Raw genomic sequence first — 15,416 nt, 5'->3', positions numbered from 1 at the left:
TGTCCATTTTTTGTATTACACCATAATCTAAATAACGGCAAATACACGCTACAGATAACATTATTACAACTCTAATAATCAATTTGCATAACTACCAACAGCAAGAATATTGCTTATTTTAATCTTTTTTTTTGTTTGTTTATTTTTATAATTTTATATATATACATTTTTTACACATAGGTCTTTACATACAGTAAGAATCTCATAGCTCTCGATAATTATAAATAATCCCAAAAATGTAAACTAAGCCTCAAAGGTTAAGTCTTTTTAGGAATCCTCACTGACATTCTCATCTCTTTTCTTAATAACAAGATTATAAAATGACTTTCAGAACCATTCAGGGTTCTGAACTGAACCGCCAGAGTTATGATGAGAACATCCAGCGCTGTTCTCTTTGCATGAACCATCAAATCTGGGAGACAGATTGAAAATACAAAAAGAAGAACTTTTTGTATTGCAGGAGGGAGCGGTGATTTAAAACAGCGTTTTTCAAAGTTTTGGCCACCAAGGGGCGCTATAGGGGAGCCTCAGAAAGATGAAGTAAAATATTGGAGAAAGAAAATGGAGTCCATTACATTTTTTAAATCAGAAATTGTAATTGTTTTTATAAATGTAATCTGCTTTTAAATCGATATTCTAAAATATAAGTTACAATAACTAATTCAAGATGGAGATAGAAGATAGAAATTGTCATTATTGTCCCGCAGAGGAGATTCATGTGTAGAACTCACGCTCAAAATAAAAAATAAAAGCATCTGTGATGCTAAACAGTAACATTTTTCTTTTATTTGCAAAAACCATTTTGATATATTTTGTAGGATTTACTTATACTTTGTGTACAATTCATGTTAACTTGAATGACTGGTGTGGAATTGTTCTTTTTCACTTTGACAACTCAGGACATGATTTGATTTGTATTAAAGGCGTTCTTTCAAGAAGGTTCCTAAAAATAATATTTGCACTTTATAAACTAGGTTAAAATCCTGCCTTTTTTGGGGAAGGTCATGAGCAACAAATTCAACTTTTTTTTGTTAGACCATGTTATAACAAATATAAGCTTAAAAAAATTCTAAACTTTGACCGTAGCTTTTGGAAGAACGTGCCAGAAAATCAGTAATTTTAAGCTGCAAAAATCACATTAAACAAAGCAACACTCTGGAGGGACTGACCAGTCTAAGGCCAGGTTGATTTGAATAACTGCATTTTTAAAATTATCTGATCAGATTTTTATTATCTGATATTAAAATTTGTTTAATGATCTGAGATGTGACAAAAACTGAATAGAACAACTTTTTCACTGTAACTATCTGTGTAACAGCCTTCAGGTTTAGAACAACCGAGGTGGAATAGACACCAGACGGGGCAACAGGCCTAAAAATAAGTGACAAGTATCTCAGTGCTCTATAAGCAGCCTGGTAACTGAGCTGCATTAGATTGCTGCACTAATTCTCTCTGGCTGACAGGGAGGAGCAATCTATTTCCAGAGGAGTGAGGGAAGTTCCAACATAACACCAAAGATGTTAAAAGTGCATCAGCATCAGCAGGGCGACTGCTTCAAAGACTAGCAAAAGATCATAAATCACTTTATTTCTGGTTTAAGCTTGTCTCTTAAGAAAACATGTCCTCAATTCATCCTGCCTTCCTGTTTTACCTGCAATTGGGGGACCTGCAACCATGGGAACGGACATCAGGCCGAGCAGGAAGCCGATAGCCTGGGAGACATCTTTGGCTCCGACCAGCTCGAAGGCGATGGGCGCCATAATGCAGATGAAGCAGCCGTCAAAAAGCCCCATCAGCAGGCACACGCCGATCAGCCCTCCAAAGATGTTGCACAGCGGGATCATCATGGACATGACGCCGATGATCAAGAACGAAAGGACCTGCAGCAGGAGATTGTTTTACACTTACAAATTCAGGGGAAAAGAATTTTGTATCGCCTAAAACTTGCTGTCTTCAATTCATGATAGCTTATTGTCATAAACCTACATGTTTTTTGAATGTCTTTTTGCACTTCTTTTCTCCCTCTTTAAGATCTCACTGCATGATTGTGATCATGACGCCTTCTGTCAGAGGCCTCACCTGCAGGAACACTTTGTTGGATCCCTTCACAAAGTCCGCCACGCTGCCGAAGATGAACCGGCCCAGGCAGGACGTGATGCCGATGCACAGCAGCAGGATCTCTTTGTTTACGTCTGGCCCAAAGCGCTCTTCCACGTAGCTCATCTGAGCATGACAAGTGGAACAGATGAGAACGACATATTTACACTCAAAAAACACAATCAGAGTCAAAACAGGGGTCTTCAAAGTGCGGCCCAGGGGCCATTTGCGACCCATTGACTAATCCTGTGTGGCCCGCCAGAACAGGTTGAGATCTCTTTTGTCTTTTTTTTTTTTTTTTTAATTAGAGCAAAAGTAATACAGATAAAATAACATTTTCTACGATGGAAAATATTAAGCACAACACAAAGTATTTGTCTTAACAACCGTGTTTTCTAGTTTCTCTTTCATATCAAAGTAAATAAGACCACATATATTAACTGACTTATAAACAGACTTTAGAGAACCCAAATCTGCTTCTATTGAATTTAGTAAACCTTGCTTAATACTAGAATCATTTTAAAGAGAGAATGACACGAATCCTGTTTGTATTGCGGAGAACAGTCCGAATGTTTTCTGCTATTTTATTTTTCATCTGAGCCCAGAAGAATTAGAAAACTGAATGTCTTTCTTTGAATAACGTGAGCTTTTTTAAGTTTTGGATCTATAATGATTTAAACTTCCTTTACAAAAAAACCCCCCTGACTTCTTTACTTCTTTAATTAGAATTATTGTATGCTTATTTTATTATTGAGCAGCAAAAAATAAAAAAAATACTATAATTTCTTTGTAGTCTCAGAATTCTTTTGGGCCTGTGAGTACTTTTGATGTGATCATTTTGGCCCACGTGACAAAACTGTTTGCACACTATGTGTTAAAACAATGCAGAAATAGAATCTTGCAACTTAGGGAGTAATTTAGTCCAGCAGTGACTTTTTATGACTCCTGCAGCAAGTAAAATATGTCACCTCTCCAGTAAAAGGTGACAGCTATTATAACCAGCTATTATAAACTGGTTATAATAGATAGAAGGTGACTTTGAAATCGGAGAGATTTGGAGACATGTTGCAAATAAGAAAGTGCAAGTCAAGACTTGGAGTGCTGGCAGAGAATAACTGCTGAAACAGAATTAAAATATTCTTTAACAAAGAATGCACTGGAGGGTGTGGAACCAGTTCATTGCATCGTTTGCCTTTATTCAGCCAGATTTGTTTCATCACCTACATCATACAATCACACATAAATGTCACATTAAAAAAGAAACCGGTTTTTAAGTGATTTCTCATGTTGTCATCTAGACTCTTGAGGTCCACTACTGCACACTGTTGGACCATAAAAGCAGTGCAGTCATGTTCTCTCTACTGTTTTAGAATCAGATAGTGAGCTGCTAACTCAGTGGTTCTTAACCTGGGTTTGATCGAACCCCAGGGGTTCGATGAGTCGGTCTCAGGGGTTCGGCGGAGCCTCTGCCGCAGAGGTAAAGACACACTTGTGTAAAGTCGTGATGACACGCCCCGCTTGGCCATCACTTGCTGCAGAGGATCATGTTACATTGCTCAGCCAATCAGGGCTGCGGGGAATTTAGTGTGCACAGCATCAGCGGCTGTCGTAGTTGTACGTCGCGTGGTTTCTTTCTTAATATTTTAATCCATACTAAATATGTCGAGCAAAAAAAGAAGAAAATGAACAGACTTTGCTCTGAAGATGCAGTTGCCAAGGTGAAGCCACGCCTCTCTGAACTGGTCTCCCAAAGACAACAGCAGAAGTCACACTGATTTACAGGTATGTCATTTGTGCAATACTTTATTCTGGCCCCAAAAAAGAATTTTCTGGATTCAAAATGACAAAAAACTAATTAAATTTAAAAAAATTAAGAAACATTTTTTTATTCTGTGAAAAAAAATCCTAATTTATTTTTAATTAGTAAAATAATTAAAAAAAAATTTTGGGGGGCCAGAATAAAGTAATACTGTAACTTGCTGTGAGTTCATGGTTTTGTTCTTTGAGCAAAGGTGACGTTCATGCACGGCTCATTTTGTGCACCAGCAAAAAAACATATACCTATGTCTTGAATTTGGAAAAAAAAAATTTTTATTCATCACTTAAGAAGGGTTCGGTGAATGCGCATATGAAGCTGTTGGGTAAAAAGGTTAACCTCATAAAAGGTTAAGAACCACTGTGCTAACTACTTCTACCTCCAGTCATGCACCAACAGTCCAGCTCAAAGAGCCCGTCTGTCTGCAGCCCTCTGCAGGTCTCACATCCGTTTGCGACGATGTGAGACCTGCAGATACTAATACTAGAATCTAATATACTAGTATACTAATACTAGAATCATTTTAAAGAGAGAATGACACGAATCCTGTTTGTATTGCGGAGAACAGTCCGAATGTTTTCTGCTATTTTATTTTTCATCTGAGCCCAGAAGAATTAGAAAACTGAATGTCTTTCTTTGAATAACGTGAGCTTTTTTAAGTTTTGGATCTATAATGATTTAAACTTCCTTTACAAAAAAACCCCCCTGACTTCTTTACTTCTTTAATTAGAATTATTGTATGCTTATTTTATTATTGAGCAGCAAAAAATAAAAAAAATACTATAATTTCTTTGTAGTCTCAGAATTCTTTTGGGCCTGTGAGTACTTTTGACGTGATCATTTTGGCCCACGTGACAAAACTGTTTGCACACTATGTGTTAAAACAATGCAGAAATAGAATCTTGCAACTTAGGGAGTAATTTAGTCCAGCAGTGACTTTTTATGACTCCTGCAGCAAGTAAAATATGTCACCTCTCCAGTAAAAGGTGACAGCTATTATAACCAGCTATTATAAACTGGTTATAATAGATAGAAGGTGACTTTGAAATCGGAGAGATTTGGAGACATGTTGCAAATAAGAAAGTGCAAGTCAAGACTTGGAGTGCTGGCAGAGAATAACTGCTGAAACAGAATTAAAATATTCTTTAACAAAGAATGCACTGGAGGGTGTGGAACCAGTTCATTGCATCGTTTGCCTTTATTCAGCCAGATTTGTTTCATCACCTACATCATACAATCACACATAAATGTCACATTAAAAAAGAAACCGGTTTTTAAGTGATTTCTCATGTTGTCATCTAGACTCTTGAGGTCCACTACTGCACACTGTTGGACCATAAAAGCAGTGCAGTCATGTTCTCTCTACTGTTTTAGAATCAGATAGTGAGCTGCTAACTCAGTGGTTCTTAACCTGGGTTTGATCGAACCCCAGGGGTTCGATGAGTCGGTCTCAGGGGTTCGGCGGAGCCTCTGCCGCAGAGGTAAAGACACACTTGTGTAAAGTCGTGATGACACGCCCCGCTTGGCCATCACTTGCTGCAGAGGATCATGTTACATTGCTCAGCCAATCAGGGCTGCGGGGAATTTAGTGTGCACAGTATCAGCAGCTGTCGTAGTTGTACGTCGCGTGGTTTCTTTCTTAATATTTTAATCCATACTAAATATGTCGAGCAAAAAAAGAAGAAAATGAACAGACTTTGCTCTGAAGATGCAGTTGCCAAGGTGAAGCCACGCCTCTCTGAACTGGTCTCCCAAAGACAACAGCAGAAGTCACACTGATTTACAGGTATGTCATTTGTGCAATACTTTATTCTGGCCCCAAAAAAGAATTTTCTGGATTCAAAATGACAAAAAACTAATTAAATTTAAAAAAATTAAGAAACATTTTTTTATTCTGTGAAAAAAAATCCTAATTTATTTTTAATTAGTAAAATAATAAAAAAAAAATTTTGGGGGGCCAGAATAAAGTAATACTGTAACTTGCTGTGAGTTCATGGTTTTGTTCTTTGAGCAAAGGTGACGTTCATGCACGGCTCATTTTGTGCACCAGCAAAAAAACATATACCTATGTCTTGAATTTGGAAAAAAAAAATTTTTATTCATCACTTAAGAAGGGTTCGGTGAATGCGCATATGAAGCTGTTGGGTAAAAAGGTTAACCTCATAAAAGGTTAAGAACCACTGTGCTAACTACTTCTACCTCCAGTCATGCACCAACAGTCCAGCTCAAAGAGCCCGTCTGTCTGCAGCCCTCTGCAGGTCTCACATCCGTTTGCGACGACCTCCGGCTGACTTACTGTCTCCATCGAAGTACAACAAGATGCTCTGTGTTTGCAGCTTTTCTGCTCAGAGCCAGCTACATGCTGCAGACCTAACGGGATGCTCAGTGGGGGTGTGTGTTGATGAGTTACATCAGCAGAGTAACTCATGATACAGAAACTATTCTGAGACTGAACCCACAGGGAAGAATCAGACAAAGACAGCAGATGCGTCCGACATTCCAACCGGATGGATGGTTTCTTGGTTTCAGTCTTTGCCATTTCATTCTGAAACTTCTCTTTCACTGATGTGCTTTCCTTCATTCACTGAATAGAATTAAAAATTCCTCTCCTCTCATATAAAGTTGTTAATAATTAATCCCCGGATGTTCCCAATGCTGCCCTTGGCTCTCAGACTGCAGGTTTAGTGATTTCTAGAGTTTCTTTTTAAAACTTGAACATGACGCAGATCCTTCATAGTTACAAAAGCTCAGGTAATCATTGATCACTTTCCTCACGCTGCTATTTTCTCCTTCTGCTGTCCTGTTGTCTGCAGTTTATGTCAAACATGTCCGTTCCACATCATTTACAAGCTGCTTTGCACATGTTGTTTGCTTAATGTCTCCTTCAGCACATTGACCAGTATGTTTATTCATTTGACAGTTATTCATAGTTGTTTGACTTCTTTTTAAAGGTTAAAATAAAAGTATTTATATTCAGCCTTTTTTCTTTTGATTCTTGTTTCAAGTAATTTGTAATCAATTACAAATTTATGGATGGAACTTGACTTAATGCTTTGTTTTGATTGTTGATTCTATATTGCATTGTGATTCTGTGTTTGTAATGATGTAAAGCACTTTGAAATGTCTTGCTGCTGAAATGTGCTATACAAATAAAATTGGATTGATTGATTGATTGATAGGTAAAATAAAGAAACAAATCAATCATTACTCATATTCACCGATATGAAGCACTAATATCGTGATACATTTTTCAGCCGTATCAGCCGGCCCTAGTTCAGCCCTTCAGTACGAAGCAAAGTGTAGAACAGAGGGCTGGTTTTTACCAAATGATTAAACTGAATGAAATTTCAAATGGAAATGTATTTGCTTGGCATGCAAGTCGCCCGTGTTTCAAATTTTGGCCCCCTGAATGTTTGAACTTAACATTCCTGCTCTAACAGCGCCAGCGAGGTGTTTCACATCACTAGTATTTGCTTCTTTTTTCTTTTTTTTTTTACATAATTTTTATTAAAATTTACCAAAAAAATTATGTAAAGGTTTTACTTCTCAGCTCTCAATCTTTGTTTATATGACCTGAATTTGTCAGTACAGTTAAAAGTGTTTGTCGGCCTCATGCGGAGCCGTATTGTAATGCTACCAAACTCTGTGAGGTGCCAGTGACTCCGGTTAGCGGTTAGCATGAGCACTATTGGTCATGGACTCAGCAGGTCTAGTCTGACGGAAGAGAAAGTTGAGGAAAGTCAACATAGAATGAAACAACGACGACACCAAATACTATTAAAAACAGCAGGCAGGATTCTGTTGTCAAGCTCAGGTGTCTGCTCAAAAACTCGATGGGAATTTATCCTTCCTGATCCCACAATTTTACTGCAGCTTCTGCCAGAACGTCTGTACAGGAAGGTCATGGGAGCAGGAGCTAACCCACTACTTGTTTTCTTCAGACACACGGATAATGCATCAGCTCAGATGCATTACTGATGTGATCGTTTGTGTTAGGTTTCCCAGGTGACCCTCAACCTTCTTCCCCTCTCAAACTTTTTTTTTTGTCTCCCAGGCATCCTCATGACAGCTAAGGGTTAATAACTGCAGGTTCAGGTTAGTGCCTGAACCTGACACTGTGAGTCATTCCATTACTTCAGTAAAATCAATTGTGCAAGAGAAGGATTAGCTCATTTTCCCCTTTTTACAGACAATCTGCCCTGACACTTAAAGCAACCAGACCCACCCCTACATACACTACACACAGATAATGCCTGGCAGTCCTCTCTTTCCTGTAGCTAACAAAGTGCCATGTGACTGGGGTGATTTTCCTTCTCAAGATGACAAAGAAACTGTGGGTCTTTCTGAGAGTACAGGGGATGAATGGCTGCTGCGGCTACAAGGCCAGCATTGGTGCTGAGGCCGCAGCTTCGCCCCCGTAGCGACCCAGTCTGAGTAGCCGACACTAGAGAAGTGTTGTGAAAACACAGCTGATCTCCTTCAAATAACAAAGTCTTGGTGTCCAAATAAACAGAACCCCCCACCCCTGAGGCTCTCCAGAACGTCCAGGCCCTTCTCCTTCACGGCCCTCCTGAGAGTGTGTTTACTTCAAGTCAGCCTGTTTCTTCTTCAAGCAGAGATAAAATAATCACTTACGACTAACAGTAGATCATAGGACTGAGGTAAACAATACGTTTGATTCCATTCATCAAACAATCAAATACTCTTTCAGAACAATTCAAGGCTCTAAACAGACTTCAGATGACAAGGCTTCTTGTAAAGGTTTGGGTTTCCATTAATCATAAAACTGGACAAGTTGAAATTATGAAAATAAATTTACTTACTGGGAACATGCAAATTATGATTAAAAAAAATCACTGTCTATAATTTCCCCCAAATCACTGCGTACGCAGCTAGTAGCAACCACAAGCATGTTAGGAAAAAGAAGGCAGCATGCCATGCACACATGAAGTGATGGAGATACACTTAACTGAGGTGTTGACTATTTTGTGTTAATACAATGGCTGCATATGAAAATTTGGCCAACACTACAAGGAAACAGAACTTACCAGATGGACGTATGGTACATAGTACCCATAAAGAGCAGCAGGTATTCCAAAGGCCCAAATACGGTATCCCACAGACTTCCAGATGTTCATGTTGAAAATCCGACTCAGACGGAATCCTGTTTGGGTCTCGGCAGGTTTGGCTGGCAGCAGGGGCTTGTAGGTGAAGCCGGCTAGTATCAGTACAAACATGAGAATGCAGAAAACACGCAGAGTGTTTTGCAGGCCCACTTTCTCCAGCAGCTGTGACAGAATGAAGGGCAAGGTGACTGTGAAGATGCCGCTGCCGGCCGTCACAATGCCGTTCACCAGGCCCAGGCGCTTCTTAAAGTAGTGACCCAGGATGACCAGGCTGGGCTGGTAGGCAAAGGAGCAGCCGCAGGCGAACACGACGCCATACGTGAAATACATCACATTCAGGCTCCTGTGGGGTAAGACAGACCAAATTCAACTCAAAGGAAAACAGTATACGTCAGCCCTGAAGCTGACACATACTTATCATGGTCATCTTATCATCCTATCATGGTGTATCTAAAAACATGCCTTGGGTTTGACCTGGTCTTCCCAGTGAGAGTCCAACTAGCGGTGGAAACGCTGTCCTGAATACATGGAATTTAAAACAGTGTACCAACCCAAGCTGCTCCGCTCAGTGGAAACTAGGCAATAGTTTGACACTAACAGGATCTCGTTACTAGTTCCTGCTCACCAGTTTTTTTTGTGTGCGTCATAGTGGGGCATTTTCTAAAGGGTTACTAATCATTACATGCATCCCTGCCCCATAATGAATATGCACCAAATAAAAACAGTTGTATATCAAACAGAACCAAACTGAGCTTTATTTCAATTTATTTGCATTTTAGTTATAATACATGGCTTAGATTAATCCAGAAGCTAATTTTGCCAAACACATTAGGTCAAACAGAAATAACACAAAAAGAATTCATTTTTCAGATTTTACTGTAATGAGGTGTCAGGATATATCAAGTGCTGAACTTCAAATAGATTTTTTTAAAATCCAAATTGGGGTGAAAAGATCAGAGTTCTGGCCTTTGAAAATAACTTGGCACTAGTAGAATGATCTGCCCTATGCACTGTCCTATGCAGAAGTTGGCTGCCAGCCTACCCAGGGTTTTGTGAAAGCCTCTTTAAAAAGTCACCTGATAAGCAGTAATTCAGCAGTTTTATTACTTATTCAGTGCACCTAAAACTGATAACGCTGCAGCTTTGTTGCCTCACATGCAGATGAGCATGAGTTACAGCACAGTGTTAGTGCAAAGACACCAAGCTACAAAGAAGGAAATCTAAAAGCAGGGAATTTATTGAACTGGTATAAAATGGAGCTAATAATGGATCATTTTAGTTGGTTAACTTATGCAAAGTTTTCATTTGTAATCTGCCCCAAAATAAAACCCCACATCACCATCTCAATGTGATGATAAACTTCCTAACTTCCTTACTTGACGAAGGAGCTGGCCAGGAGGCCGACCAGGCCGACAGCAGCGCCACCTACTGCAGTAATCCTGCAGCCGAAGATGTCTGTGAAGATGCTGACAATGGGGGAGCAGAAGAAGATCATCCCCATGGAGAGGGAGCCCACCCATGCTGAAAGAGACACACATAGAGCAAATATGAATAAATCATATTCCTAAAATGATTTATTTTAGGAATATGACAAATAGGTGTAAGGCAAAAGAACATGTAGAAGTAAGTAAAGTAAAATTATCTTTTTTGCTTTTGTATCCTAACAAACAGAAATCAGAAGGAGCATTCTCCTTTTTCATCTTCGATTTCAATGAATGATCATGTTTATTTAAACTATGTTGTTTTGACAAGATGTTTTATTTTGATTGGATGTTTGGAAAGTATAAATTATTTTGAGTTTTTATTTCTTTTTTTCCTGTTCTGCAGGTCAAAGAAACACGCTAAAAATATATACTTTTATTACTTCCTTTTCATTAACTCCACAGAAACTAAAGACTCACTTTTTAAAATTGTAATATATCAGCAACGATGTTTTAAGATGCATATTGAGTCTAGTAAAAATGATCTTTTGGCAGTTTTAGCAGAGCTGGAGTTGCCTCCATCAGAGGAAACATCTGCACTGTGGCTGTTTGCTTGGTCAGCAGCATCATGTGAGCCTAAAGGTAAACAGCACTGAGTCATTGTGCAGCAGATCCGTCTGTATAGACACAAGGAACAGACTTAAAGCCCTGCAGAAAGGCCAGTTCTAAACAGCACAGAATAAAATGATTGAAAGAGTTTCAAAATAAAACTCGTTGAATCATTTCAATCAGTTTGTATTTCTGAAAATTTACTTAAAAATTGGGGGAAATCAGCAGATGGTGCATTTAGATAGAAAGAACTTTGTAACCATCAGTGTTTCCAGTGGTACCACACAGCCTACAGTAGGAAGGTTAACATGTCTAGTTGTTATTCTCAGATCTAACCTCAGTCAAATGAAACCTGTGAGAATAAAAAAAGCAGCTGGAGGCAGGGGGTTGTGGAGGGGGGTTCTCATCTGCTTCATATGTGAGTAATTACAGACCACTGAGAGAAACTCCGGTTTCTGAGCTGTTGTCTGATTGACTGATGTCTTTAATCTCTCTGAATCCTTATCTCACCCCATGCGATTAAAGAGCTCCACCTACTCAATGCTGACGGTATGAGGCTTAGCAGAAAAACACCCTAACAGGACTAATTACACAGCAGCTTACCTCAAAAGTCCAACCGAAGGAAACATGCAAAAATTCAACAGCCAATCACTCAGCAGTTTTATGGGTGTTTTTTAGGTTCATTTTAAACAAATATTTGAGAAAAGTTTTAATTTTTGCTTAGAGGTCACAGAAGTACTTATTGACTCGTCCTAGTCAGGTCATCCATGTAAAACAATTTAAAGAGATTCACTTCAAAGATTGAAAAGTTAAAGTTTTCCATAAGGGTCAAGTTCAGACAAAGTTTACATTTTACAGCGTCTATATGTTAAAAGCTCTGAGAGAGAGAGATCCAGCAAGGTGTGGGGCTTCAGCTGTCCTGGGAAGAGAAAGAAGAATAAACTACAACAGCCATTGGTGGTCGTCTGTAAATCTGAAAATAGTTGTAACTGATGACAATGATTTTGTTTACATCTGTAATTTTTTCATGAAGTAAAATACAGCTTCTGACTGGATCAAAACACTCTGTCATTAAGGACATCAATCACCGAAGCACTTTTAGGAGATATTTGGACTCTTTTATCTATCCTGAATTCAGGTTTGACTTGTGCAACAAAATCATGTCATCATCTCAGCCTTTGTTTCAAAATGATCTGAACCTTCTCATTTGGTGGATGGTTGGGATTGTTGAAAGCCAATGAAGCATACCTAGTGCCTTGAAAAACCCCTTGAATTACTCGACAGTTTGTACGGTGAACACCAGTCTCAGTGCTGCCTCTAACAGGATTTCAACCTGGACTGTGTTGGATTTAGCTCCTATCTGCTCTGACAGCTTCCTTGTCTCTGCTCAAGTGATGATCTTGCCACCACCATGTTTCATTGTGAAAATGGTGTATTCAATGTAAAGTTTCTGCCACATGCAAGCAAAAACGTTCCATATTGGCTACCTCTCATCCAGGCCAACTTGTTTTCTGTCGCTCTTTGATGGATGGATTGTGGAAAACTTTAAACAGGTTTGGGTTTAAACAGTTGTGCCATCCTTTCATTGAACAGACCTTTGTGAGATGTTCAATGCTTTGCTTTTAGGGCCTAACTTTCCTTTGAACTTTTCCACATCGTTCTCCCTGTCTGTTGTGTTTCTCAGTCTTCGTGATGCTGGTTGTTCTCTAATCAGTCGCTCCTGTTTTTCATGATGCCACTTTCACAGGAATTCATGCAAAGTCAGCAGACCCCAGGCATATTTTTGCATAATTGAGTTCATTGCGAATTTCAAACGCATTGGGTTTAAGAGACTCCCACCTGGTAATATTTCTTACATCTACTAAACTACTTCTCAGCTTTGCTTGATGTCAAGTTATTTGCTGCATTTGAGTTGTACTCAAAACTGGAAAATTCCAACTAGGAAGTTGTAACAATCAACTGGAATACCTTTACAACATTGGATTTTCCACTAGGAAAGTGGAAGAACTCTGACTACCTCCAGTTATGACCAGTACGGCCTTCTTTGGCTGCTCCTTGCATCAACAGTAGTAAAACGAAACATGTTGATTTTAGAAGACAGGCAAGGGTGTGTCTAAGATCAATGTTACATGTCTTTCATCTGATTGACTGATGTCTTTAATCTCGCTGAATCCTCTGAACGCCTTTCATCGATTGGAATGATTTCTCCCACTTTAGATCTACTTGTATTTAAACATTCTGTCGTCCACTGCTTGTGTTGTTGGTTTGTGGATTAGTGTACTCTGTTGGTCTGCGGTTAAAAGACACTTCCACTGATGTTATTCTTGTCATTGCTACTTTTTGACAAGCAAGTAACAGTCAGACACTGTATATGCTCTGAAGGCCTAATTTGCTAATGCCAAGTCAAATATTGTAGCCATGAGAGCAACTTCCCAGCAGACAGAAATCCATGTAAAATTACAAATGGGACTTTTCATTCTGTTTGCATCCCTTTGCATAATTCTTTGCTCTATATTCCCTCTGTGATCTAATAAACTGTCAAAGCCTCCGTATAGCTTGTCCAGACAACACACAGTCAGAAAAATATCCTGAATTTAATGGAGTTGATTCTGTTTGCTTTCATATTTGTGGAGAAAGCCTCCTTTAAGCTACATAATGTAATAAATGGCTGTGAACATGAAGAGCACAGAATGCCTCAAAGACAACAGGAAATTGCAGCTGTGTTGTGCTGGTCGTCTCGATTTAAACGCATTTACGCTTCAGACCAAAAAGAAATTCAAAAATGTAATATTAGGGTTTGTTTTGCCCTGGCAACATCTATCAATAGCCACAGGCTCTCCCAATTGGTTGCCACGTGTGGTCTGTCTGCTAAGAGCTTTGCTGGACACTACTGTGATGTGAACCTGGTCACCCCGAAATGACGAAAGCAGCAGCAGAAACAACCAACCTGGCATCCTTCTGCTTGTCACTCTGAAAGAATGGGTTCAAAAGCCACAGAGAGGACACCTGTATTACTGTTTATCCTATTTTCTATTTGACAGAGAAATAAAATGGATCACACTCTCTCCCTTCAATACTCCTGTCCTTCATTCTGACGTCTGTCATGGCGTTTCAATGTGTTTAAGTGACGCAGTCGCAAAGGGTCAATATGTGGTGTCCGTGTCCATGCATTATGACTATAGTGTACCCATCTTCAGATGATGTTTCAAATCATATCAAACCGGTTTCTTGAACTATAAGAATGAGTCTGCTGTGCAATCCACAGATCTCAATCCAACAGAGGACCTTTGGGAGACAAACAGCCTAGATGTACAGCAACAGGTCTACAGCAATGTCTGAGGAATGTTTCTGACACAATGTTGGTTCTGTCAAAAAGAACTAAAGCAGCTCTGGAGGCAAACAGCAGTCCAACCCCCTACTGCCTCGGTGTACTTAATAAAGCAGCCAAAGAGTGTGCGTATTCTTTTGAGTGGGAAATAAACTGGATGCAAAAAAATATATCAGGGTTATCTTAAAGTTTTCATCCAGTCAATTTAATTCACTTCTTCAAATCTTCAGTTGGGAAGAATAAGTGAGAACTAAAACTAAGCTTCACTTAATTTAGACTTTTACCTGCTTACTTTAAGCACTTGGGGGCTGCTTTTAAAACGTCTTTAGTAGCTATAATCAATAGAATACATATTTAACAAACTAAGTCACTAATATTACTTTTCTATGTACAGAAGCAGCTCTAGGTGTCCCCTTTTGAAGTAACTGGTCTAAGCTATCAAATAAGACAGATTGAAACACCCACTTAAGGGCTTTAATGGAACCTCATGTTCTCACTTAATTTGGTTAATAAAGTCAAAGGGCTAAAGTAAAGCCACTGGCTGATGATGTATTAAATAAAACAGATGGAAACAGCTAATGAACTGGAACACTCAGCTTATGCCGCAGTGAGGTGGCAGGCGATTTTCCGACAGTTCGGCTTTAGTAGCCGAACAGCCCATTTTTAGACTCTTCTGATGATAGATTCTACATGTTGGATGAAGACAAGCCTCATCTAACACCCAACACCACTTAGGACTTGGTCCCAAGTCATCAGATCTTTCAGATGAATGAACAGCCAAAGGAGGAGAAAAAGCTTTAAAAAAAATTCAGAAACTTTTATGAATAGTGAGACAAAAATCACCTGGTACCATCCTGGACAGATGTATTATTGTTTTGTCATTATGTTGATGGACTCTTAAGGAGATTCTTTTGAGACCTTCCTTATCACAGCTCACTACAATGACATTTATTGTACATAGATGTGGAGTTAGATTGAAATAAAATTTTAAATTGATAGAAAAACCCCAGGAACCACCA

The 15,416-nt window shown here is 39.0% G+C and overlaps 1 protein-coding gene across 1 annotated transcript in view; it reads right to left on the bottom strand.

Annotated features, from left to right (window-relative positions):
* The window catches only part of slc16a10 (solute carrier family 16 member 10), a 42,551-nt gene that overhangs the window by 4,716 nt on the left and 22,419 nt on the right, over nucleotides 1–15,416 (bottom strand). The window contains exons 2-5 of the mRNA XM_028039951.1: nucleotides 10,416–10,560; nucleotides 8,962–9,382; nucleotides 2,080–2,223; nucleotides 1,652–1,880 (exon numbers count right to left, since the gene is read on the bottom strand). Coding sequence (XP_027895752.1) covers nucleotides 1,652–1,880; nucleotides 2,080–2,223; nucleotides 8,962–9,382; nucleotides 10,416–10,560 — 939 coding nt within the window. The remainder of the gene's footprint in view (nucleotides 1–1,651; nucleotides 1,881–2,079; nucleotides 2,224–8,961; nucleotides 9,383–10,415; nucleotides 10,561–15,416) is intronic.

The sequence above is a fragment of the Xiphophorus couchianus genome, chromosome 15 (assembly GCF_001444195.1).
Source record: "Xiphophorus couchianus chromosome 15, X_couchianus-1.0, whole genome shotgun sequence".
NCBI lineage: Eukaryota > Metazoa > Chordata > Actinopteri > Cyprinodontiformes > Poeciliidae > Xiphophorus > Xiphophorus couchianus.
This window is presented reverse-complemented; position numbering and strand designations above follow the sequence as displayed.